General features: G+C 43.5%; 2 protein-coding genes across 7 annotated transcripts in view; both read right to left on the bottom strand.

Moving 5' to 3' along the window:
• Nucleotides 1-752: 752 nt before the first annotated feature.
• Nucleotides 753-11,539, bottom strand: mki67 (marker of proliferation Ki-67). Its single transcript, XM_041963116.1, has 17 exons — nt 11,363-11,539; nt 10,726-10,828; nt 10,186-10,267; nt 9,782-9,897; nt 9,286-9,355; nt 9,092-9,167; nt 8,059-8,742; nt 7,688-7,920; nt 6,852-7,584; nt 6,612-6,727; nt 6,328-6,505; nt 6,081-6,224; nt 5,032-5,963; nt 4,549-4,594; nt 4,337-4,420; nt 3,255-4,136; nt 753-2,827 (listed from the first exon to the last, which is right to left on the bottom strand). The coding sequence occupies exons 2-17, from the start codon at nt 10,812-10,814 to the stop codon at nt 1,026-1,028; spliced, it is 6,267 nt and encodes a 2,088-aa protein (XP_041819050.1). The 5' UTR covers nt 10,815-10,828; nt 11,363-11,539; the 3' UTR covers nt 753-1,025.
• Nucleotides 11,540-13,289: 1,750 nt separating this feature from the next.
• The window catches only part of raraa (retinoic acid receptor, alpha a), a 143,118-nt gene continuing 129,508 nt past the window's right edge, over nt 13,290-26,899 (bottom strand). For all 6 annotated transcript variants that reach the window (XM_041962248.1, XM_041962251.1, XM_041962247.1 and 3 more), the window contains 6 exons: nt 21,977-22,118; nt 16,918-17,078; nt 16,634-16,810; nt 16,297-16,501; nt 15,894-16,052; nt 13,290-15,767 (listed from right to left, as the gene is read on the bottom strand). In XM_041962248.1, coding sequence (XP_041818182.1) covers nt 15,571-15,767; nt 15,894-16,052; nt 16,297-16,501; nt 16,634-16,810; nt 16,918-17,078; nt 21,977-22,118 — 1,041 coding nt within the window. In that variant the 3' untranslated portion in view covers nt 13,290-15,570. The remainder of the gene's footprint in view (nt 15,768-15,893; nt 16,053-16,296; nt 16,502-16,633; nt 16,811-16,917; nt 17,079-21,976; nt 22,119-26,899) is intronic.

Here is a 26,899-nt window from a genome sequence, read left to right as displayed (position 1 = left end):
TCTAAAATGTGTCCGTGTTGTTGTTGTATCGTAAGGTTCCGGTGAAATACGGTTTTATCTATTTGTGCCGCAGAGCCTAACATAATAATAGGAATTCTGCTTATCTGTATCTTTTCCAGAGACTTCTATCACAAATGTATCACTTCTGTGCTGATTTTAATTAAGTTTTAGAATGGCGTTATTAAGCCACAAGGAATGTTAAGTGTTTTAATTTCCAAGAAAGGGGTTAAATGTTTCTAGTGACAAGTAATACACACACAAGCTGGTTGACAGGGAATAGCTTCGATAAAAATGTTGAAACTTTTTTCTATTCTGTGTGAAGGCAGAGCATCGACTGCAGAATGCATTATAAAGCTCACTGGAGTTTTCTTTTACCCCATAACCAATTTACCAGTTCACAATTGCCCGTTTCACTCTTTTGCTTACCCTCCCTGAAAATGTTTTATTCCCAAAAATAAGCCAATTGTGTTCCCTCTTGCCTCTGCTTCCTTAAAAAAAAACAAAACAGAAAAAAAACTGCACCAACACTAAGTTGCATTTGACAGCTGTCTTCATCATAACCAACAAAAAGACGTGAACATTTTGTAGCCCAGTCACCAGAAATACTGTCTCTACCTACAGTAGGCTACATACAGTATAATCTTCAGAAGTCTTTTACAATGCCTTTCAGGACATTTCGTGAATAATCACCCACATCATGTTCACCATACATGGCTGCACAAGAAAGACATTTTTGGACATTAACACAAACGCCGACCAGTTTTTCATTATACAAAAAAAAATTTAATAACCACTCTTTTTACCATAAAAACATTTGCAAAGTAATGCACAACATACAACTTGTCACAACATATGGTTAAAACAAGATTCCCTGCTGTATTGAGGAAAAAAAAAAAAGCAGTGCTTCATTTTCAGTCTATAAAACTACTTCCTAAAACACCATACAATTTAAAAAATGACAAGTACAAAAAGATTTAAAAATAAAAAAAAAAAAAACACTTTATGCTTAATATATACACATGCTTTTATTTCTTTGCTGATCTTCCTCTTCGGGTTTTTGGCTGCGTCTCAGCCTCAACACTTGTCACCTTGCTTGTGGACTCCTCTTCGTCAGCGGTTACCTCAGCGACTTTTGCCCCTCGCCTGGCTCTCTTGACGGGTGGAGCTTCGACAACTTTACCTGAGAGATCCTTCTCTTCAGTTTTGCTGGCACCCTCTGACAGATTTTTGGTTTCAGTGTCAACTTGGTCTCCAAGTTTTGACTTCCTACCTCGAACAGCCTTTACGGGTGTTGCTTTTGCAATCTCGAAGACTTCCAAGTTGGTTTTCCATTGGACAGATTTTTTGGATGTTTTTGTGTCTTCCACACCGGCTCTGCTTAAATGGTCAGCAGGATTTGTCTCATCACTTGTAGCCGCGGCATCATCTGCTGGTGGCTTTGCTGCTGCCCGTCGCCCCCTTTTGGGTGGCTCGACTGAGGCTGATGCAGACTCTGAAACCAGGACTGTGGATTCTGGTTTGGTCTCCTCAAGGGGAAGAACTGCACCTCGACGGGCTCTCTTGGCTGGAATGACCTGTGAAACCTCATTTTTCACTCCCCTCGCCCTGCTAGGTTTGATGACCTGAGTATCTGGCTCCACATTATTCTTCTCGTCAGCCTCCGGCTCATGGTCAGGTTTTTCCTCTGGTACCACAGCAGTGACTTCTACTTCTTCCGCAACTTGTTTTCCTTTCCTTCCCCTTTTGGGTTTGTCTGTGGAGCGGACAGCTGGGACCTCAGTGGACTCGACGGGGGTTTCACTCTCCGTGTCTTCTTTTGCCTTTCGCCCTCCTCTCCGGGGTTTTGCAGCCACGGCAGCTTGTTCATTCACCTTTGCTGGCTCAGCAGCAAGTGGAGCTTCAGCCTCCTCCGGGACAACTATTTCAACAGTTTGGACTGGTTCTGCATGATCTTGCTCTGCCTTCCTGGTTCTCCTTAATTTTTTAACCGGCTCCTGGGATTTAGTAGTCTCATCTGAAGTGGTCTTGTCATCGCTCTCCAGCTTTTCATCTTCCTGTTTGACATTTCTTCCCCTCTTAGCCCTGACTGGAGGCTGAGACTGCTGCTTGCTCTCCACATTGACAACGGTGTCTTCTGCCACCTCATTTTGCTCAGCAGTATCAAGTTTCATCTTTCTCCCTCTTCTGGGTTTTCCAACAGTAGGAATGGACTTTTGAGGTTGAGCATCTGCCACAGGATTCTCGTCACTCACAACTTTCTCTGGCTCTGGTTGAAGCGGCTCAACAGCTGTTTGTTTAGTTTTTCTCCCTCTCAATGGCTTCACGGCAGCTTCCTCTGGAGCAGGATCAGTTTCTTCTTGATGTGGATTAGCCAGGGAAATCTGGTCACTCACAGCTTCAGTGGAAATCTTCGTCACCAGTGTTGTTTCCACAGCTTTCTCTGGCACCATTTCAGGCTGATCAGACTTTGCATTTCTGCTTCTTGTAGTTTGTCTAACAGCAGGTGGTGCTGGAGCTTCAGTTTTCTTCCCTCTTCTTCCTCTTACCGGAGCAGGGACAACAGGATCTTCAGGATGTTCAGCTACCTCCTGTTTATCCTCAGCTGATTTAGATTCCATCACTTTTGCCCTTCTGCCTCGAACAGGTTTCGTCTGAACAATAACTGCATTCATTTCAGTGACTTTGCAAGTTGCTGTCTCCGCTTCAGGTAAACTCTCAGCTGCAGGTGCCTGGGAAACAGTTTTCATGGCGTCTGGGCATTTATTTTCATCTTTTCCACTGGGCACAACCTCCAGCTTGTCACTGCAGACTTCACTTGAATCTGCTTCTAAAATAATAGGATAAAACAAAGAAGAAATGTTTATATTTTAAGTGGTTGTGCATTAACTATGAAATAATTCACCAGTTAAACACATTACACTGGTATTTGTTTTTAACCAAGGAAAATCTATGACGAGGACCACACAATCAAACTGTAAAACAAATAAATACATAGAAAGATATAAATAGCTAAAAATAAATAAAACTGTGCCTTAAAGCAGAGAGCATGTAGTTCACTTCAACACTTTTTTTGTTTAAAGCCACCTCAAATGTCCCATGTCTGGCTTAAGTTAATTGGACATTCACACTTTTCAACTGTCCCAGGAATGGAAAACAGATTTATCAAATTCCCTCACCTTAACATCTGTTTTAAGTGATTTCAGTTTAAACCAACAACAAAAAAAGCAGAAACACAAACAGGAAAGATGACAAACCTTCTGCAATGTCAGCTTGGGGAACTTCATCGCTGTGAGTACACGGCACATCTTGCGGCTTCGCCACTGTCTGCTCGGGTTGTTTAGTTTTTCTTCCTCGTTTGGGCTTCGACACAACCTTCTCAGGGGGTGCTGCACTCACATTCGCTTCATGGTCGACATCAGCTGAGGGAGGCTCACTCTCAGGTTCTGGCACCATTTCAGTTTCAGTGGCAACCTCTTCGACCATTTCAGCTTGATCATCAGAAGTATTTTTGGCATTTCTTCCTCTTTTAGGCTTAAGGGCAGCTTTGGGAGGCAAAGAGGCACTTTTCTCCACTGTGAGCTCGACGTCCCTGCTTTCAGCGGTCTTTGCGTTTCTGCTTCTTGTCGTTTGTCTAACAGCAGGAGGAGCAGTAGCTTCAGTTTTCTTCCCTCTTCTTCCTCTTACTGGAGCAGGGACAACAGGATCTTCAGAAGGTTCTGCTGCCTCCTGTTTATCCTCAGCTGATTTAGATTCCACTGTTTTTGCCCTTCTGCCTCGAACAGGTTTCTTCTTGCGGTCAGGATCTGTGGCAGCAGTGTCCATTTCTGAGACGTTGCAAGAAGCAGTCTTCACTTCAGGTTGTTCTTCAGATCCATTCTCAACTACTGCCTCCACTTTGGGTTGTTCTTCAGATCCATTCGCATCTACTGCCTCCACTTTGGGTTGTTCTTCAGATCCATTCTTATCTACTCCCTCTACTTTAGGTTGTTCCTCAGGTAAATTCTCATCTGCTGGATCCACCTTGGGATTTTCTAATTGAGAGATAGTTTCCATGGCATGTGAGGATTCATCATTATCTTGTTTACTTGGCACCTCCTCTACGTGGTCTCCAACGACAACTTCATTTGCGTCTGCTTCTACAATTAGACCCCAAAACAAACAATTAAAAAAAAAAAAGTTTTTAGCAGTAGAAATATTTGCACCACCACCAATATGCAGAATTTCCATAACATTTCAAAAACATCTCTCACGGTCCATGTTTTCAGGTTTTGTATAACATAACTGCATTTTAAGTATTTTTAACATCACAAAACAAAGAGATAACTAATAAACTTACCTTTTTCCATGTTAATATGGGGAACATTATTGATCACATCTGATGGCACATCGTCTTGTGGCTCCTCATGGGCAAAGTCTAGTTCTACATAAGAAGGAGAGAACAAAACCACAACTATAATCAGCTCACAGTAATGTAGCTTAAATTAGCGTCTCAAAGTAAGGTCATTTATAACTAATTTAACAATAATCATAGCTTAAGAACTAACTTACCTTTTGCAATGTCCACACCACAATCCAGAGAAATTTGACCTTCAACCTGTAAATAAATCAAAGACAGTTTAGATGAAGAAGCACTCACTTTGAAAGAAATAAGTAAACCATGCAGACAACAAATGTCTTCAAAAGGATGGGTCTATAAAACTTTTTTTTGATGAAAAACTGAATAAGCCTACATGCAGCTTGCTCAACTGTGTTAGTTCCTGGCACTCATGATATAATAACAATAAATGTCATCTATAGAGCACTTTTCCAGGTACTCAAAGACACTCTAAAATGAAAAAAGTTGAAATGATCATAGAAACTAGCACATTAAAAGCAGTAAAAGGAAAAGATCTTAACCAATGGCTGAATCCCAGCTGTTCCTATTGATGATCACAGTCTACCTGCCCGGAGCTTCTTTCTAATATACTTTTAATTAATCACTTTTGAAAAACTGATGAAAATACGTGTCAATGCAAGTGTTTTCATTGTTACCTCGTTTGTGTCCAGTTGTCTTGTTGGATCAGTCGGTGGCTCCTCCATGAGCTCCTGAAGTCCTTCAAAGTCTTCCACTGGTGCATTACCCCTCAGCCTCGGTGACTTCACGAGTCTCTTGATACCGAAGTTCTCCTCAACAGGTTCCATCTTTTCTCTGGGAGTTTTCATGAGCCTCTTCACACCAACCATATCCTCAACTGGAGCACTTTTCTCCTTCGGTGTCTTCATTATTCTCTTGATACCAGTGAAACACACCAATGGGGAGCTCTTCGGGTTTGGAGTTTTCATGTCTGCTATTTCAGATAGGTCTTCAGATTCTTTCCTGTCTGCTGCTGTCTCCACAATTTCCTCAACACCACCCGGACTCACATCACCAGCCTCTGGGGTTTTGGGAGTTTCCAGAAGTTTTCCTTGAAGGTTTTGCAGAGGTTCAGCTTCCTGTTGTGGTGTACTGAAAATTCTTTTAACTCCAGTGAGGCACTCTTGTTGTTCAAGTTTCTGCTTGGGAGTTTTCAAAATCTTCCCTCGCAGGTCCTCAACAGGCTCAGCTTTCTGTCTTGGGGTCTTCATGATCCTCTTCACTCCAGTCAGACACTCCTGCTGCTCAGGCTTCTGTTTAGGGGTTTTCAGGAGTCTCCCTCTCAAGTCCTCAACAGGTTCAGGCTTCTGCCTTGGAGTCTTCATGATCCTCTTCACTCCAGTCAGACACTCTGGTAATTCTGGCTTCTGACTGGGAGTTGTTACAGAGGTTGTCTTCAAATCTGTGCACTGCTGTTCACCTGAATCATCTGAATGAGTCTCCATGGCAGGGATGTCAGTGATGAAGCTAGATTCTTGATCTCCATGAAGGAGGCGCTGGACTGCCTCACTGTTGTATTTTCTGTCTTTTACCGTGGAGGAAACACTCAATGGTGACACGATCATTTCACCTGTAAAATAAGTCACACTATATTACTTTATAAAATAAACTTTTAGGCCTTGGTGATTATGTAGAAAATTAATTTCATGCTTTGGTCCACTCCTGAAAATACCACCACACACTGTACCTGGCTCCTCTGGTGTGTTCAACACTGATGGTTCTACCACAGATGCGCCCAGGCCTCCCAGTGGAGTTGTCATGGCACTGTTGTCATTGACTACAGATCTCCTCTTCTTTTCATTTACAGGGGTTTTATACATTTCAGAAATTCCTGAAAACACAAGACACAGTATGAGCAGGGGCAATATTGAAATCCAACATACGTGACAGAGAACAAGCATTGTCATTTGTTGTGATGGAACAGTGGTGATTACCCGTCAAGTCCTCATCCATTTTCATGTTCTTTTTAAGGACTGTGATGTTGGTGACAAGTCTTGGTGCAGCACCAGTTGGATGTACAACCTTTTGTTTGTGAGCTCTGCCCACAACAATAGTCACAGGGGAATCTGCATGTCCAGTGCTGACATGGCCTTTGAGTTTTCTTGCAGGGGTCTGAGAGATTGAGAAAACATGGTCATTGCAGTTTTTCCAATGATAACTATGTTAACAACACTTAATTGTTATGATGACATAAAGGGTAAATATACTCTGTAATTACCTGGAGTTTGGACAAAGCCTTCTTCGCTGTCTTTTTGGGGACTGCTATTTTAGCTGGAGCTGCCACTCCAGCCTTAGTTTGCCCAAATTTCACAATGTCGGCCCAGGAATTTGAAACTGGAAGGAGAGAAAAAACAAACAAACCATTATACAACTCAGCAATTATTACAATAATGATTGTAAATGCGTCTAGAAAATTCTGTCAGTCAGACATTTAAAGGATTTTCTGTTTACTGTTCACCTTTCATAGATGCCCGTGAAATTCCACTTCTTCTGCTCAATACTTTTACAGCACTCTTTGCGATACTTGGAGTCTTCCGTGAGGTGCTCTTCATGCTCTTCCTCCTCAGGGGTAATTTAGGAGTTACAGTGGCTAAAGGCATCTGGTCAGTAACAGTTTCTTCTGCAACTGGAGATGGTGTGCTGATGTGTGACACGGAGAAGCGCCCTCGTACTGTGGGGGTCTGGAATCCCGGAGTTTCCACTTTGTTTTTAGAGGACGACCTTTCGCTTGCAGGAGATGGACTCTTGGATTTTGGTGACTTTGTTCCAGGTGATGGAGCCCTGGGTGAAGGGGACCTGGATTTGGGTGATTTCTTTGCAGGAGTTGCTGCTTTGGGAGAGGGGGTCTTTGATTTGGGTGATTTCTTTGCAGGTGTTGCTGCCTTGGGAGAAGGGGTCTTTGATTTGGGGGATTTCTTTGCAGGTGTTGCTGCCTTGGGAGAAGGGGCCTTTGATTTGGGGGATTTCTTTGCAGGAGTTGCTGCATTGGGAGAAGGGGTCTTTGATTTGGGGGATTTCTTTGCAGGAGATGCAGCCTTGGGAGACGGGGACCTGGATTTTGGTGACTTCTTTCCAGTTGCTAGAGTCTTAGGAGAAGCATTCTTGGCACTTGATGACTTCTTAGGTGATGGAGTCCTCATTTTTGCAGGACTTCGCACATTTGGGCTACCAGGATGCTCCTGTTCAAACTCCTACAAAAAGCACAAGATCCATTTTAACTGAGGTTATATGACTGATAACAATTTTAATGTTAGGTCAAACTACATGAGTCGTCATCCTCCGCTAAAGCCTTACCTGTAGCAAGCCAATGACTGATGCTCGTCTAAGGAGTGACTGTTTGGGTTTAAGCAGACACAGGCTTCTGCGCGGAGTGGCCCCCTTGCGTAACGGAGAGTCAGGAGGAAGTCGTTTGTCAAATAGCTCAGGACTCAGGTGACCTCCAAAGGAAACCCGTTTCTTCTTCATTTTAGCTGTGGGCAAGTCAGCTGCAAGATTTCCACTTTTGCGTTTTTGGGACGTTCCTTTCACTAAAACATTAAATGAAAACATGATTGTATGTCAGAAATGACCAACATATTTTAAACATGCTTAAATAATTCCTGTAATTTGATTAGCATTCTCAACAAACTCAAAGAGAAACAATATAGTATTATAATATCCCTTACCGTTTTCAACTTTCCCTGTGTTCCTTGGTGACGCCTTTTCAAGAGATTTTGTTTTGGGAGATTTCACTGCTTGCTTTTCTTGTTCCTTGGTCACTGTCGGTTCGGCTGGTGTGGCCTCCTTGCTTCTCCTTCTCATAGGTGACTTGGGCGTTTGAGTGCAGACTTGGTCAATAACCTCACACACAGTAAACCTCTGGGGGCTTGCATGGTTTCTCTTCTGGGGTGAAGTTGCCTCAGACTTGACAACAGTTTCAGGTCCAGGTCTGGCCATCTCGGTAGAAGGAACCTGGAAGGACTTCCTCTGCTTCTTTACAGACTTTGGGGTCCCATCACGAATATTTTCGGCATCCTCTTTAGTATCATCACCTCCAGAAGAGACTTTAGCTTCATCCTTCTTAGGAGTGCTGTTCTCTCCTGAGGAAATGACAGGGTTTCCACCATTCTTCCTGACCGAAGCAGGTTTTGGAGTGCAAAACCTTGAGGTAGGTGTTTGAAGCAGACTGGCAGAAGATTTCCGAGGGGTCTTCACATCCAGAGATTTTTTGATCATTTGATACAGATCGTTGAATGGGGAGGTGGTCTTGTTTTGCAGCAAGCTATCATCCTCCTTGGACTCCACATCCACAGTTTTCTCCAGGGATCGCTGGATGTTGTCATGGTTAGTTCCATCTTTCAGATGAGGTCCTAGAATTTACAAACAAACAAAAAAAACAAAAAACCTTCACATAAAAAGGCATGTACACTTGATAGTGTAAAAACTACCAAAACATTGTTCAACAGACTGAGCTAAATACAATAACGTCAAAGACTATTTTAGGATATGTTTGAGAGGGCACTGACCCTTATGGATCCTCAAATCTATGGTTCCGTATCTAAAGAAAATTCATTTTAAAAAACCTCTCATAAAAAAAATTAACTGTCTAGTTTAATTATTTACAAACGAAATACCAATTCTGGGAATGCACGGACTGTTAATTGTGCAACACTATCTTCAGATAAAGCTAAATCAGAAAAAACACTATCACGGCCTCACCTGTGGACACTTCTGAGATCCTCCTCTCTCCCGTTTCAGCAGTGACAGTGTCCCCTACTTGCTGATCTTGAAGAACCTAGGCATAAGGTACTTTCATTAACGCATAATCAAATTCAGCAGGAGTGCGGGAAAGCTGAAGCTGTTGGGAAGGCTGCAATGCTCTAGTGATAAGAGATGAATAATGTGTGAATTACTTTGAAGGTTTCAGTTTTGCCTCCAACGGAAGACCTCTTCTTTGGTGTGGGTGCTGGAGGGTACTCAAACCTGAAATAACAATTTACAACAAAATGTAAGTAGACCCTCATGTACATATGTCACTAAATTGTAACCTTTTCCCCATTTCCATTACATCTGCTATTTGTGTTCTTAAATATGATTATGTATCATATTTGATTTATTTATATCATATATATGATATACTGTGTATATGATTATAATTCATTTTCCAGCATTCAGGTTCATCTATGTCACATCACTGTCTTGACTGATGCTCAGGATGACACAGAGTTTGAGCGAGCAACAGGAAGCAGACAGCAATTCACTTAACTAGTGTCATTTCACCAGCGGATTTACTGGAAGTTAGTACATTATGTTAGGCCAAATGTTAACACTGACTGTCATTTGGTGACTGTGGAAGGAACAAGTCTCCTGAGACAACAAGAATGGTAAAATGTTTCCCTCCATACTCACCTGAAAGAACGGTCAATAATAGTTATCACATCTCCATGCTTCAAACGCTCAGACTGTTGCAAAGCCTCTCCATTCACACGGGTTGGATTTACTGAGCTCAAATTTGTCAAAATGACCTGGTAGAGACAAACATAAAAAAATCCCCTCAAAGACAGTCTCTCAGACGCAGCAGGACACCCTGTCAGCTAGGACTTTAATTTAAAGTAGATCAAGATTTCACACAGTGAAGCAACAAGGGATTCAAGCAATTAAGCGTTTTTATTAACCAGAAAATTACCACTACTGTGTTCAACATATCAAGACATTAATGAGACTATTCAAAAACAATCCCTCATTATCTCAAATATCCTTTAAAATTGAAACTGTGACAAGTTAATGTGGTTATGTTCGGCATGTGTCATTACCTCTTTATTTTCATTCAAGTCAATTCTGCAGTGCTCCTTGGAGACTTGAGGGAGCTGAATACGAATATCGCAATCAGGCTTCCTATTAAAAAAATCACAAAGAAACAAAGGTGTCAACAAAATTGTCATGTTGGAAGGTTTGCATCTTAAGTTGTGCTTGTTCTTAAATAGTGAATGAATGTTCCCATGGCCCAGAAGCAATGTGAACTTATGAACTGGTGGTTATAGTACAGGATAAGGTCAGCTGTCCTTCATGTAAGAACAGGAGTAGAGGTTTAATACTCTGACGTCAGCAGGAGGAGGCCGGCCTCCAACCAAAAAGGGTTTTTATAGCACCTCCACCAGCCTCAAAACACGAGGCTTCACAATGTAAATGCTGGATCTATTGTAACATACATATGTCCTGTCATATTTAAAAGTCGTATCTTGAGATAGAAACCAGTGCAATTAAGATAAAACAAACTAAAAGAGGTGACTTGACCTAAAACTTGACATGAAAAACCGATATTATACCCACCAAATGCGTTTGATAGATCTCACCTTCCAAATAAGCATGTTGCAGTCAGAGGAAATTCAGTCCCATCTCCTCCACTCCTCTTAATCACGACTATTTTTCCATGCAATGGCATTTTCGTAACGTTACCTGGGAACGTTATAAACACACGTGTCAAAACTGCGCACTGCTAAACAGCAACAACGTAAAATTCACGTCAGGCAAGCTAATCAAATATCTATATACATACACAACATGGCGTTTTAACGTTGGAATGAAGCCTTCCAGAAACAGGAAACACATTGAAGGCAAAAACACCAATTCAACGCTCGATATTTCATTAATAACGTCAAATTACTGAGGCAGCAGCGTTACGTTAGCAACATCCTTTTCGGCAATACTACTAGTTTTAACGTTGCCGGTATTCGACATTATCGTAATTTTAATCGGTTGGTCGTTGTTGGGGAAAGTTAAAACACACTGCTGACAATTCTGAGACGTCCCACGTGCATTGCCGCCTCGATAGTAAGTTAACGTTATACTCTTGTCGAAAATAAATATCACCGGAGATATTACTTGAAATGAGATTAGGGGCTACGCAACAAGACACGCTTCTCAGAGAAACAAAGTAACGTTAGCCAAGATTGGACAGACAACAATTACTTGTAAGCGTTGTAGCCTTACCTGGAAGTCTGTTCAAAGACACGTCAACTTCTGGCAATCCATAAACATCGACCGGGATGTAGCGAAGAGGAATTTTTAATAAAATATCATTACAAACTAAAGTACGATTGGTAGTCTACTGTACTCTGCAACCTACATTGACAATTTCTAACGTAAGGTAGCGTGTAGCCGTCACTTGTCGTTGCTTGCCCCTTCCAGAGAGGTGCCGTAGTATCACTCCGCCACACTACACACATCGACAGACGCATACATATACGAACAGAGTAGCCTAAAGAAACACACAGAATATCTGATGTATTGAGGTACTGTATGTTTATTTTTGTGTTACTGTGTTTTTAAAGCTCTATTTGGTCTTTTGCGTTAAATGTAACCTGCATTTGCGTTAAAGGGACTATTTTGTTTACGAATTCGGCGGAACAATCTCACTTCGGTCAAGGTACACTGATTTGAAAATGTTTGAAATTCCGCGCGAAGGACTGTGATTGGTTGAAACGTTACGTCTCGGTAAGAGGGCGGGGCATAATACGTTCACAATTTTTACAGAGGCCAGAGGGCGTTATTAATGGGTTTCGGAGAAATCAGGTTTAGCGTTGCTAATTTTGTCCAGAGATTAAAAGATATATATAAAATAATAGCAGAATTCTCATTTTGGTTCCAACATCTGTAAGATTTGTGTAAGATATTTTTCGAGAACCTCAAAAGGCTCCAGTTGAATAGATGCTCAAAAACAGACACAGCTACAGCCTGACTGTCAGCGTGTTCCAGGGTTTAACATGCAGGATAGTATTGTACTGTGTAGTCATTATTTATAGGGCTCTTCTTGTTGTATATAATCACCACAGATCTTCTGTCACATATGACATTTAGACAATTAACCGCAGAAAAACCAGGTGTAATTAATACTTTCAAATGAGATACTTGATATGTATACTGGTTTTCTGGCTTGGCTTACTGACACACCTAAATGGATCAGAGCTATCACCTATCTTTTTATTTACACCTGTACTTGTTCTGCTATAACATGTCAAAATGTTAGTAGCAAATGTTTATAGGCCAACTTGCATCACAATATGCTCTTAGAACAATTAATACAAAGCTTATGGGGAGACAATACTGTTCTAATAATCTGTGTAATGTGTGCAGATTGTTTTAGTGTGAATATGTGATGGTTTCTATGTTGCTTCATGATGAGAGAGAGGCACTGGACACTGGCTAGCAATCCATTATAGGCTTGAATTGATATACAGATTTGTCTTCCTGAGCCTAGTGCACACCTTCAAGTAATTCTCACTCTTTGATGTCGGTGTTATCTTCGTCTGGACACCATATACTATTATACTACACTATATACTGTATATATAATCACTCTGTAATGTCCATTTGAGTAACATGTCCTAAGTTCACTAACTTTAGCCACCATACACTACCAGTCTATCAGGCTGAGTAACACCGTAGTTGAGTGTTTTTTGAGGACAGGCGTGTTTTACCGTTGATATGAATTCAATTGTCAAGAGGATAAATGTGTTAAACTGAAAAACAGTGTTGATAACACTACTTCAGCTGGTGAGACTTATGAATTTTGATTTTTTTTTTAAAGCAATTGTGTTCATCTAACTTTCATTGTCATGAAGATTGAACTGGTATTTCCTTATCTAGTGGGTGATAGCGAATATGCAAAGCTGAATTTAATATTAACAGTGAACTGTAAATTAGTCTCTTCAATGCTTTGCTATTACTACACAAAAAAAGGAGGTTGAAAGGCTTTTAGAAAGTGTCAGTTAATGATTGCCTTTTGATTTTCCCATGACTTCTTCTTACTATGGATATGATGTACGCGAACCTGCTGAGGACACCCCCATGTAGCAGATAAAGAAAAGAATGACAGACACGAACTACACAAACACATTTAATAATTATTAAATGTTGGTTTTATTTTTGTTCTTTTTTTGTTGTTTTTTTTTTTTCCAAAGTCGCTTGATAATCTTGACAAAATTGCAACATATTCCATACTTCTCAAACTGACGGTGTGTCTGTTGCTATTCCAGATTAGCTGTGGAGGGAAAAGTTGTGCGCTGTTCTGGACAGGTGACGTCCTAAATGATGAAAGCAGCTTTGACCGTACAAATAAAAAGAACACGTGAACGACTCAGAGAGACCCCAAACTGGCATCCTATGTCGTAACGTTGTGGGGTCAGGGTCGGCGTCTCTCTGCACAAGTCCTGGTCTGCCAGGCCAAACAAAAATGAGTGACTGAAGAAAAATTCAGGGGCTCAGTAGCAGAAGTGTGTGTATGTGTGCATCTGTGACAGGAGGGTTAGGAGGTGCAGCACAGAACATGTACAAAGAACAGGCCAAGCACACAAAATGATTCCTTCCTGAGACATTGGCGTGTGTACAGTAATGATGGTGTAGATGACATGTGAGTTAACGGTGAAGGCGTTTTGGCGTAAAGTGAGTCGCAGGGTGCAAGGTTGCTCTGGATCCGGCAAAAAGTCACATATTTGTTTTTTACCACAGGTTGCCTGGGGGAGATTTGTGAGGATTGACAAACATCACATTTGGGACCTTCACTTGCCTGACCACTGACAGAGCAGAGGGATCATTACAATCTAGTCTTTTCCCATCCACTACACATTATTGATCCATTCAGAGACTACTGAGAATCACTTGTGTTTTATACAGTGTGTATGTACACCATTCTTCACATTTTAACTGTCTATGAAGCTGAGCTGCTGTAGCGCACTTGAACGTGGCAGGCTACAAGAGGCGTCTCGCTCACCATTTTCAGAAAACACCATTTCTTTCTGCTACATGGCCAAAAAGCTATGCCCCGACTGGAGTGCTACTTTGTTGTCTACTGTATGTAAAAAACATGTTTAAAAGTGTAGAGGGGGAGGTTGAAATTGTTTGTGAAAGCCACATTCTGAACAGCCAGTGATTGGTTAAGGGTCTGTCCAGTATTTAGTAGGACACAAAACATGAAAGAACTTCCTTCAGTAAAATGTGCTCAAAATGTCTTTTCTTGCATCACAAACCTATAAACAAAACACATAAAAGGTATTCTTAAAAAAAAAAAAATCAGGTGAAGCCTAAAACTCTTCATAGTTTTAAAGAAATGAATACAGCTTATATACACAAACTCAAAGGCTACTTAAAATACACCTTAATAATGAATCTTCATTAATTTGATTTCTTGAAAGGACCTGTGACCATATCATACAACCAAGTTCATACAATCATTTTTTTTCCATTCTCTTGGAAGCAAAAAAAAATAAAGAAAAAAAGGAAAACAAATCCAACCTGGAATAGTAGGTGATGTTCATTGCGACTTGTTTTCTGTGCACATTTGTATGTGTGTGTGTGTGTGTGTGTGTGTGTTTGCATGTGTAGACTGGAGAGAAATCTCAACATCTTTTGCTTTTTGTTAATTAGAATAATGTACAAATGTGATAAAACTGAAACATCTCTCTCAATACTCTTGATGGGTATGAAAAGATTCAAACAGTGAAGGAGTACAACAAGTTCTAATCTCAGAAAACATGTCCTCATTTCAACCTGCCATTCTGTGTCCAGACATGTTAATCACAATAGTTCCTTAACTTTTTCTATATATATTTATATATCTTTTGTACGAAATCTGTTTGTTGAAGTTGGAAAAAGAGAAAAGACCCAGAGTCTTTGAGGAGGGGGGTCCTTTGACAAGTCCCAAACTTGCAGTCTGTCTCGGAGTATAACCCAAAAAAAAAGTGTCTGAAGTTCGTCAAGTCAGTCTGTACTCATTGTCCTTGTTCATATATTTGTCCCACGGTGCTCCACCCACTCTCGGTTCCATCCGAAAACTGGTCTCCACTGCATCCAGATTTGTTTCCATGAGTCTTTTGGAGAAAGGTGGAGAGGGGAGGAGCAGCAGTGGAGAGGAGAGTGGAGGGAGAAGGAGGATGAGTCATCAGCAGTGTTTACGGTGTGAGGCATCCTGTTTCCCGGCCTGCCCCGGCCTTGCCTCCCCTCACGTCAGGACGGTGCTCCAGAGTGAGGGAAAGCAGATCAAGAGGTGGGGGTTTGTGTTGTAGCAGAGGAGGAGGTTGGCTCTGCCGGTCTCCTGTGTTCAGCAGTCAGGGTCAAGACTCCCCCCCCCCACTTCTCCCCTCCTCTCCTCCGAGGGAGGAGACAGAGAGCATCGTGAGGAAAAATAAAAAGGTGGGCCGCTACTACGGCGATTGTGTGGCTGGACTGCTTTGGGCCGAGCTAGGGGACAGACTGGGGCTGCAGCTGCCAGGGGGGGCGCCACTGGGCCGGCTGCCTGTGGCCCCGCTTTCCAGGCCTTCTGAGTTCTCCAGCATCTCCTGGATGAGAGGGGGCATGGAGCCGGGGATCTCCATCTTCAAGGTGATGACACGCTCAGCTCCTGCAGAGACGGTTGGAGGGAGACAGGGAAATGTAAAAAGTTCTTGCAAAATACATTTTACGGACATTCAACACAATTTGATATAAACTGAAAAATAAGGGACTGAGACTAGTCTGGGGCACAGACCTTTAGCGCTGATGCTTCTCAGATCAGTGATCTTCATCAGCATCTTGGGGAACATGTGTGGTTTGTGGGGCCTCCTCCTCCTCACATATATCTTCAACGCCTCCAGGAGGGGCTCCTGCAGGACGTCCACCTTCTCTGCCTGTTCCAAGTCCTGACGATCTGTGGATAAACACACAAAGCACAGAAAAAAATGTCAGTCATCTCCTACTGCCACCATCACAGGTAGCCACTAGGTGGTGCTCAATGAAAGAGCACAGCATAGCCAGCGCCACTCCATCCATAGACGGAGGTGAGAGCTTATTAAAGCTATGAACAGGAGTGTGTGACTGCACGGTTTTGGATACTTTCAGACTGCCAACTGGCCAAGAGACTGTTCAATGAGTTTTGAGGAGACCTGCCATACCTCCACACAGCAAACAGATGGCGCTGAGCAGCCCTGTCTCTGCATCGTCCATCTCCAGAGGAAGGAGCTGGTTGGCAAAGGCAAAAACCAGGTCGGTAAGGGGGCCGAAGCCAGCGTTGTGCATCTGGGTTCGGTTTAGCGTGAGTCCATCTGAGAAAGTCATGGTGTCTTGCTCTGGTGTGTAGCGCGTACAGATCCGGAGTATCTGTGAGCAGCAGAGACAGAGTGGGTTGTTGATTTGGTTAGAAATTTGAGCCACTCCTCTGTTGCTTCTTAAAAATCAGAGAAATGTTCAGTGAAAGTTTGCGAATAAAGAAGCAAATCCCGTTGTTCTTACCAGGATGTCCAGACAGGCAGCTTTGAGCAGAGTGATCTGGTCGGCGATGGTGAGCGTCGTGAAGCCGGGCAGCTGCTTGGCAAACTCCACTGTCTTTATGATGCACTTGGTGGAGAGCTCGCTGAACTTGTCCCACAGGTCTACGTCCAAGGACACACGTCGTTCTGAGCTGTTAGTCTGGAAGGAGGGGAAATTTTAATTATGAGTGCAGGTGGCAATAAACCACAGCTTACAAAGGTGAACAAATATAGGCACGCGCAGATTGTCGGCGTCATGCTACTGACCGTAGTGTATTTGCCCAGCTGGCAGAGAGAGGGGAAAGTTTCCTGGTGTGCCTTGCGAACCCTGTCGATCATCTGCTCCGTGTCGGGACTCAGCACGTAGCTCTCCGTGCACTCCTGCTTCTTCTCATCCTTTTTCTTCTTGTTCCGGTCGTTCCTCACCGCTGCAGCGAGCAAAGGAGAGGGGCAGATAGGATTAGTACATGTGACAGAAATTTCTTGGCTTCAGCTCTTGACAAGCTTAATGTCAAAGCTTTCATTAATTCAAACAGAGCACTTCATACTGTAGCTCACTGACACTGTGTCGCATTTACGCAAACGATGAAGTCATTCCATTTTTTGACAATCAGTGATTTGAACCTGCAGTGAAAACCAGGCGGATGTGGTCTTCATCAGCCAATTGAGATTGCTTTAATACAGCCACACAACCTCTATGTCCCATTTAGGCACTACCACAACGTAAACTGAGAGCAAGATCAAAGGCAAAGTCATCAGCGGGGAAGGCTGCTCTGTCGCACACAGCAGCAGCAGCCACCACAGCATCACTGCTCTTATCCGATGCTATAAGATAAATGTTGTGAGACAGCTCCATCGAAGAAGCGCTATGGTAATGGAGGGGTGGGGGGGGGGGGGGGCATAAAATAATCCAATGTGGTTTCCCTCTGGGCGATCTGGCTGAGAATAGTGTGCTCACCCCAAATGACAAAAAACACTAGGCGGGGTGTTTAGCATTGGAATCCCATTACAGGCTCGATCCATTTCCCCCAGCCCATCCAGGCTGGGGAGCAGTGTAGCTATGACTGGGTTGTGTATGTGTGTGTGTTGAGGTTGGGGGTGGGATGGGGTGCTTGTTGATAAATAGTGGTGGTGGATGGAGCTATCCATAAGGCTGACAAATTGCCACAGCTTTCATTAGGGGTCCCGGCTAATCTAATAACATAATATGACAAATATCCCGCCTCTAATGGTTTTAAAAGGGCTCGGCTGCTGAGCCCATTCCGGAAAAAACCTTCCAGCTTTCTTCTTCTCTCTCTCTCTCTCTCTTTCTCTCTGTTATACAACACACACGCTTTCCTTGCCCTCCTCTCATTTCATTCTCACCAATGCACACCATCTCCACCTTTCCAAAATTGTATTTCCTGTGCTTTAAATCATCCCACTTTCCTAAACTCATCTCTATCAGTCCTCCCCTCGAGGTACCTGAATGTCCCCCAGCCGCTGACCTAAGATCAGATTTTCCTTGTCTTAATCCTAACCTTGACCATTAAGGTTGAGAGCGCTCAGGCTGATGGGAGATCAGTGTCTGTGACAGAGGGGCATGGCCCGGGGCCAGGGAGGGATGCACTACTCGGTGCTGCTGCTCATCCATCAGCCACAGACAGGCCTCCCTGCCTGGGAGAACATGAGGGAAGGAGGAGGGAGGGGGCTGGAAGTCTGATGCTGCACTATGTTATTGCAAAGCACTGCTCGCCAAAACAAGAAATGAAGAAGACCCTGCTGTGCAGACAGAGCATGGTCATACAGAATTTGCCGGTGTTTTATTGGTACACTTGCAGTAGGCTAGTGTAGTTCCCAAAACATGTGGACATGCAGTAGGAGAGGCAACAGTGAAGTGTGACAAGTGACGCATCAAAAAGCCCATAATATGCAGTTTTTTTTATAATAGGACAGTTTTATAAACAGTAAAAAAAAACAAAAGAGTAAAATGTTTCCCACTTCCATTGACTTTAACGAGCTAATTATGATTCCGTTCGTGAAGCAACGCCTTGCATAACACTACAGTAAGCAGCTGAACGGATTTGGGCCGGCCCCGCTTGTGGTGCTGATTGGGAATCTGTGTCCTGTCTGCTGTGAGGGGAGGGGTAGGGGGGCTGCAACACAGTCAATGTCCAATTAATTCACAAATAAAAGTGGGGCATCCCTAGTGCCCAGACATTACCCGCGCTGACAAATTGGCAGCACAATCATAAGCCGCACAACACAATTTAATGAAGTCATTAAAGAACTATTAGGCACGACTGGCGATCTGTCATGGCGAATTGCCACATGCAATAACTTGGGGTGGGGGTGGAGGGGACTTTAGCGAGGGAGCGAAAATGAAAGAAATACTGCCTTGCTTTTTTATTATGTGCGTGTGTGTGTGTGTCTGTGTGTGTATGTGTAGACACCAACACGTTTGTGTGCGTGTTAACTTCAAGCAATGCATCTTTCAAAATGTATTATGAGAATATAAATGCTAATGGGGGAACTTGCATCCTGGATTGTTTGTGGTTACGTGCTCATTGCATAAAAATGATTTACAAGAGCCGGTGTGTAACGTGTACAGAATGCTATGACAGTACACACACACACACACTCACACAGCTATCACTCAATCATTTGTTCTTATACTGGATTTCAGCTGCAGTGTGCAGTTAATAGACAATTTCTGTTAGTGCCTCGGTGTGTATTTGTGTGTATGTGTGTGTGTGTGTGTGTGCCTGTGTACAAGACAGAGAGAGGTGGGCAGACAGGGATAATTCGTGTGAGGAAAATTAAAGCACTGGCAGCTCGTCCATCACACAGATTAAATTCAATGGAAAGATAAAAATGTCAATGTTCCCCCTGCTCCTGCTGCTCGCAGCGCACAGCCACCGTCGACAGTGATGAAACTTTCTCCCTCTCTCTCTGTCCTCCAGCCTCTCTCATCCCTCCTCCCCCCTTCTGCGCTCTCAACTCTAGGTTTTCATTCTCACTCACACTGGGTTCAATACTCTTCCCTCTCACAACCTTCATATTTCTCTCCTATTCTGCCTTTCTGGCTGATGTTATCCTCCCCGCGCACTGTTCTCCATCATTCTTTGCTTCATCTTATTTTACTGTTATTACTTTTTCTATCGCTGAATAACACCTTCCTCGAGGAACATGTGAGCGATAGCTTTGTGAGCAAGAAAAAAAAAGGGGGGGGGGGGGGGGGGATGATGAAGGGAGGGAGGTACTGGGGTATGGTGGCTGTTTTGAACTCAACATATATTCAGTTTCAAGGATTGTGCAGCCGAACCACGTGATCATCCCTGATGCACAAAAAAAGACTCAATATGGAGAGAGGTGTCAGCAGTGGAAATGAAGTTACATTATGCTTCATATATACTGCTTGAGAATCTAGTGTCTCCAAACGGATCCACTGTATAAGGCTAAGAGGCAATGTGCAGTTTTCATGTTTAAGTCATCTTAATATGAGTGCAAAGTTTATTTTTAGAAACAGTCATGACTTTTTCCAAAAGTCTTCTTTAAGCACACACTGTCAGGTTGATATTAATGTGACACTCGTCTTACAGGCATTTCCCTCGTAACCCTCCACTTGGTCCAAACACCACCCCCCGCCCCGCCTCCTTCTGATGCCGTCTTGCTTGGCATTGCCACCTGGCAGCAGGCCTGGCACTGTCGTCTGGAGCTGTCTGCCGGCAGACACAAGGTCACCCAGACGTCCCCCGGCGCCAGCAGGGGTCCACCTTCTGCGTGTGTGTGTGTGTGTGTGTGTGACAGAGAGTACATGGTGTTTAAGCGGAGCTGTCTTAGCGTATTTCTGTTGAAGCCTTTTTATTCATATCAGTTTCTGTTTTGTCACCTTGCATGTGCATAATTTGAGTGTGTGCATGAAATTATGCACAAGTATGTATGTGTTTGTTCTGGTCTCTGTGTGTATGAGAGGCAGAGAGACTCCCTGCTGGCCCCAGATGGCCAGCCTCTCCTTCCTCACCAGCCCAGACCAATTTCGCTAGCCAAAGTCACTGCTGAGGACACGGGCAATCTGCACACTCTGCACAAAATGACCACAATCAGAAAAGGGCATTGCTATTAAACCAAAACCAGCTGAGGAAAGGTGGGTCAAAATCTATCTGGAAATAAAAATTTTCAGCCTCCATTCCATTCAGAAAACCAGTTTTAGCTGTTTTCACTTGTGCAGTACCGCTTAGTCACCACTAGATGGCTCTCCAACTCCAGTCTACCCCCCTTGTTGTGTGCCGCGTGCTTCTGTCTGTGTGTGTGTAAAAAAGCTGGCTGCTGTGATCCTTCTAACCATGATTAATGGCCCCATTCAAAGGTAAGGAGCTCAGAGGATAACTTCTTTTACTGTAAGCCACAGTGCTGTGGCATGGGGAGCGCTCCCTGCACTCGCTGTACCAGAAAGATGAGGTAAATAGCGGTGGGAAGACAGGAGGCCGAGAGGGATGGAGCAATTGAGGTTGTCTGCATGCGTGCTTAAACAGGTGTGCGCCTGCGAGAGGAGGAGAGGTGCTGCACTTTCTCTCTGCTTATTTCTTTTTCTATTAAGTATTTATCGGTACTCATGAGCAAAAATGTGCCGCATATACACATTCTGAAAATGCTAGCAAGCGAGCGAGTCTGCATGTATAACAGAATATGTCGTGATCGGATTGAGGTAAAAACCCTGCTGGCCTCAGAGTTCTCTGAGGTCACACCTCTTCCAATTACTTTATCAAGTCTGAGTGGTTGCGTGTGTGTGTGTGTGTGCGTGTGTTCACACAGCCCCCGGGGTGCAATGATGGGAGCAGACGCCTGCTCTTTCACTCTCGGCAGGTGAGAACATATTCATCACAGAGGCCTGCCAAGCCTGGCGACACCCTGACTGTTATTGCCAGTCTGGATCACGGCTGCCCTTTGTTTTGCTTTTACAGTGGATATTCTCTGCAAACTAAAACCTCCAAACTGAAAAAAAGAAAATCAACTGAGAGGATTTCAAGAAATTAATAGCAACAGCTTTGAATTTTCACATAAAAATGACAGGATGGCCTCTCCACTCAGTGCAGTCCTGAATTAATAATAAATTAAGCACTACATTTACACTTGAATCACTGCCCCAGCTGATGTGTGTGCATCAATAGTTTCATCAAAACACTTACGCAACATTGGTAGTGTCAACAAATGCTGTGGCTTAAGACTTCCTGCAGTGGTAAGAATCATTCTAGCCCCTCTGGGATTAAGCAACTATGATGAGATCTGTGCTTGGCACTAGGAGCCCTGTGGGAGCGGGGCATTCTGGGTAAGTTTTTATACTCACACTCCTTGGACATCCCGACTTCCAGGCACTTCTGCAGCCGGCAGTACTGGCAGCGGTTGCGGGTGACTTTGTTGATGATGCAGTTCTTCTCCCGGTGACAAGTGTACACCATGTTCTTCTGGATGCTTCTCCGGAAGAAGCCCTGTGTGACAGAAGAATGAAGAGGTGAGGAGATGAGAAGAGAGGACAAGTGTTGGTAGAGGGACTGATGCCACAAGATTAGACCACTGTTCAGGGGACTAATAAAAGCAGCAAACAGCTAAAATACTGTTAGCGGTTATATGTCTGCTGAGCATGTTGTTAACAATTAAGATAACTGCTTTTATTAAGTGCTTTGAATGCCTCCTACATACTTTTTCCTCATATAATCTCATATATATATGAAGCACCTTTTAATATAAGAAGACTTTTTCATCCAGTTCCCAACCGAAAAACTCTAAATTACTTGTAAGTTTCGAAATATGACATGAAAAAGCGGGCATGCAGAAAGGCTGTATGCAGCTGCAGTTCAAAGGCAATGAACTACCAAACAGTTAACTCCTTAAAGGTCTTATTCCGGGACATAATCTGGACAGTCACCATCTGATGAGGTCGCCCACCTCCTAGATGATGGCCACTCACAAATGGGCAGACTAAACAAAAATGCTTCGGGAAATGTTTCAGGTCCAAAGGATTTTGGGGCAAAGGGCACAGGGTTACTAGGTGTCATATAACCATGGCCAAGATTACATAGCCAGAAATACTAAGCAATTCTAGATCCAGGCCAAGCACGTATTATTAGATAGACCGAGAGAGAACATGGGCTGAGACGGTTGTGTAAGAACAAAAAAGGAATCCCTCTTTTACTGCATTCCCTTTTCTATCTGACTAGATCAAAGGAAATCAGAGAATACATCTAAAAATGTAGTCCATGCGTATGAGGTAGAGGACAAATCATGATGACTTCATCTTTGGTCACTGAGCTGAAATGGGAGACCTTTAGGGAAGCTTGCTATGTTTTGATTGCACAGAAGCAAGACATGGAAACAGAGCATCTCACCCTGAAATAACTATAATTTGTGATTTTCTGATTTCAAGCGATAAAAACATAAAAATTGTTCTTTGGACCCATGAGGCCGTCTAAATGCTGCCCATGTGTTACATACAGCCGAGTCAACAATGACAAACCAGTTGTAAAAGCCATGCATTGCAGCGTATATTCTCCTTAATACCATGCAACCCCAATAAAATCGATGTTAACCTCTGGGGCCTTACTGCTTAAACATCCCTTGTGTGTCAAAAAGCTAAAAAGAGGTTAATGCAAATCAGCCACAAGTGAGTACTCAGCAAGCAGGCCTCGGGACCAGTGTAATACAGGTCAGTGTCAGTATTGATGTGACACAGTGGGGCATGGGCTGTGTTTCGGTGGGTGGGAGGATGGGTAGGGCTAGCTAGGGAGAGAGGGAGGTGGGGTGGAGTGTGAAGCGGTGGGGTAGCTGCTAGGGAGCCCCATCCCATGCCGAGGGATTAGCTTTGCTAGCCGACAGATGGCCGGTGGACCTAAAACCGCAATTTGTCCTTCCACCAGCCTCTTCTCGTATCTCCCATCCACAACCACAGAGTGGAAGTGACTCTTCTAATGAACTACCAAGAGGAAGTGTGTATAGTCTGTCATGTGTCTGTTTGAGTAAGGTACCGGCACGGGCGACGGTGCCCATTACACATGACAGACTGTGGTTGATAGAGGAAGTGTTTCAGTCCTTAGAGGGTCATCTCATTTCACGTTTGTCCTGATTTTATCAAGGCCTCGCATCTTGTTCGCCACCTGTTGTCACATAAAATACATTTTTAGTGATGGAAAAGGGTGAAAGATTCCACCCTTTTCCAATCAAAGTCTTGCTATTCACACATCATGTCCGGTCTAGAAATAACAATGTGGTAGTCCATTGTTAATACTAGCTGCTAATGCTGCGGGATAAGTCTGTGGTCCCTCTGTGTGTGTGTGTGTGTATCTTGTCCTCTCTGATCCGATGGTGCTCTGACCCTGAACCCAGTGTCACCAGGGAATTGACCCACTCCCCCCTCGCATCATGAGGCTCAGGTGCCATCTCGCAGCATCTCCTGATTGGCTGTTGCTGGCGGCTCGTGGGCCAGTCGATTGTTCCTGTTCCTGCCCCTTCCCCCCCTCTCCTTCTTTTAGGAGTCATTGCTTCCTGCGGCCCTTAAGCCTCTTTTTGTATCACCGCTTAATCCACCCGGCGACAAGAGCCCTCAGTGGGCCTGTCAGCCACCCTGCAGTGTTCAGAGGAGATGAGAGCCGCAAGAAGAGGGAGAGGGAGGGCGGGATGAAAAAGAGGAGTGACCGGTAACAGCACATACATGATTGCATGTGTCATGTGCTCTTGAATTCACAGCTGTCTACCTGGTGTGCGTTATGCGTCTCTCGCATTTATGAGTGTGTCAGTGCGCTCTGCTTTGCATGTGTGTGAGGAAATGCTTTATTAAGAGCGAAGCAGGGGGGGAGTCAGGGTTTGGCGAGTTCACAGGGAAGCACAGGAATCCTCTCTTACGTGACTTTCACACTGTGCCCAGATTAAGAGTGCGTTCCCAGCCTCCCACTGCGTCCGTGCATGTGTGTATATGTGTGCGCCCGTGCCCCTGCCTCTGTTACGCAGCAGCTATTGCCACAGCCCGCACATTAGTAAAGACGGATGCTTGGTAAGAGGGCCGTTTGAAAAACACAAACAGGGGACATTCTTGCGCTAAGCGGTGGTTGGGGGTTTTGGAAATATGGTGGCTTCCCTCCCACTGCAGCGGACACCAGGAAGAGAGATCGCCTGCTGCACGCTGCCATGCCTCCAAGACAAAACATAAACATGAGGGGGTGGGCATGCATATTTAATGTTTAAGTGTTAATATCTGGAGGGGAAAAGAAGTGCAATACCGGTGAGTATGTGCGGGCGGTGGAACTTAAACAACAAACGAATGAGCTGTCTCCAAGTAGCACAGCTCAACATCCCCCTCCTGTTTCCTCTGTTCGCTGAAGCCCCCAGGAAATGCCTTTGTAGTTTGGCATGCTGCAGCAAAGCCGACGCTGCTAACCCTCAACTTACCCCAGTCTCAGATGAGACAACCATATACATTCACATGCCTGTAGTGTTGAATTATTGAGTGTGCTATGCCAAGTCATCTCCTCTGAAGTCAGAGATATGGAGAAGGCATCCTGAATTTTTCAAATTAGCACTGCGGCTTTTGAGTGGGCAGACAGCCGGCTCATGGACGGGGGACGAGGGACTGATGCCCGTTGTTCAACTGGGGATATTTTTTATAGTTACAGCCAACATCCCTAATGAATATGAAAACACTCTGCTAAGCAGATGAACTGTTGTGTTGATGGGACATGGTGGCACGGACTGGTCAGACAGGTTTAAAACAGTAAACAATGTGAAGCACTTATTTGGTAGTTAATAAAGGGGAATGTAGAGTAATCCACTTCCTGCTTCATCTTTGTACTGACACGCACACATAGTGTTTCGATATAGAAATAACAATTTTTCCATTGTGAAGTGCTGTCACCCCCCACCTCTGCATTAAACTAACAGCTTTCCCCTTTGTAATTAATCAATATATCTTGTTAATCTACATCCATGTGATCTCTCTCTGGTTTTAGATAATCAACCTTGGCTGTATGTGGGAATCTCATTATATTCAGTATATTCAAAGAAGCACGCATGGCTTGCTGGTGGTTTGTGGAGAAACATGTTACGAAATTAATCCTAGATTAAAGAGCAAAAAATTCATCCATGCTTTAGTTGCAGAGATTTAATGTTTCAGGGTACACACGGAGTGTAAACAACTGATGGTAAAAGTTGTACATTAAGTTATTGTTTGTCATTGTTCTATAATAACTATAATAACTAGCACTCCATAATATCAGCTGGTTAGTGAATTGAAGCATCAGCTTTATCCCCACTGTACAAAAGCTTCGAAAAGCTAATTACTGTATCAATTCTGACACTATTTCTGAGCTGTCAGAGAGAACAAGACTGTGATCGCTAAGAACAAACAACGATTCACTCAAGTTTACAGCTTCTCTATTGTTTGCCCTCCTTTTGTTTTCTGTTACAGATTTTTTACCATTACCAACAGTCAGACTGTAGACTGTTTTTGTGTGTGTGTGTGTGTGTGTGTGTGTGTAACATGAGTGAGATGCTTCCTTTATCTGTGATACACCTTCTGGGATAAATATTCTGAGAAATGAGAAACATTGGCATCAATTTTAATTGATGAAATTTATTTCTGCTTACATTTTAATTTCAACTGCATGTGTTGTGTTGAGTTAATCCAACGACCCTCAATCCAATGCTGTAACAATGAAGGCCATTTAAAACTACACAACCACTGCCTCCGCTTGAGGCGACATGAGGTGTGTTTAACACAACCATCCCCACACACTCTCACCAGGAGCAGTGATTTAGCCTTAATATGAAACTTGTTACCTATTTAATGAGATGCTATTAGACAATGGGGAGCAATGTTAAGTGGACAAGTGGCTTGAAATAGCTGCAGAGTTGCTGCACACCTTTTGAGATCAAAGTCAATGTTTTTCAAAACACACCAAGCTGTAGCTGTCCACTTTACCAACCACTTGCAGATAGTGAACATATTTAATACAAAATCACATTAAAATCAAAACTGTGTACTCCTGGCTGGAACCTATCCCAGCATGCATTGAGCAAAAGGTAGGGAACATGAGGCTTAATATATATAGATAAACCCATTCAAGCTCACAAGGTTTCCCAAGGCCACATCTCCTACTTGTGCTTAAAAACACAGAAAAACTAGGAAACACTAATTTGATAAGTGTTTAGAAACAGAAACGCTTGGTGCATCACACTCGACACAATATCATCTGCAACTACGCACCATCTTCCTTTTTCTGTC

This window comes from Chelmon rostratus, chromosome 21, assembly GCF_017976325.1.
Source record: "Chelmon rostratus isolate fCheRos1 chromosome 21, fCheRos1.pri, whole genome shotgun sequence".
Taxonomy (NCBI): domain Eukaryota; kingdom Metazoa; phylum Chordata; class Actinopteri; order Chaetodontiformes; family Chaetodontidae; genus Chelmon; species Chelmon rostratus.
This window is presented reverse-complemented; position numbering and strand designations above follow the sequence as displayed.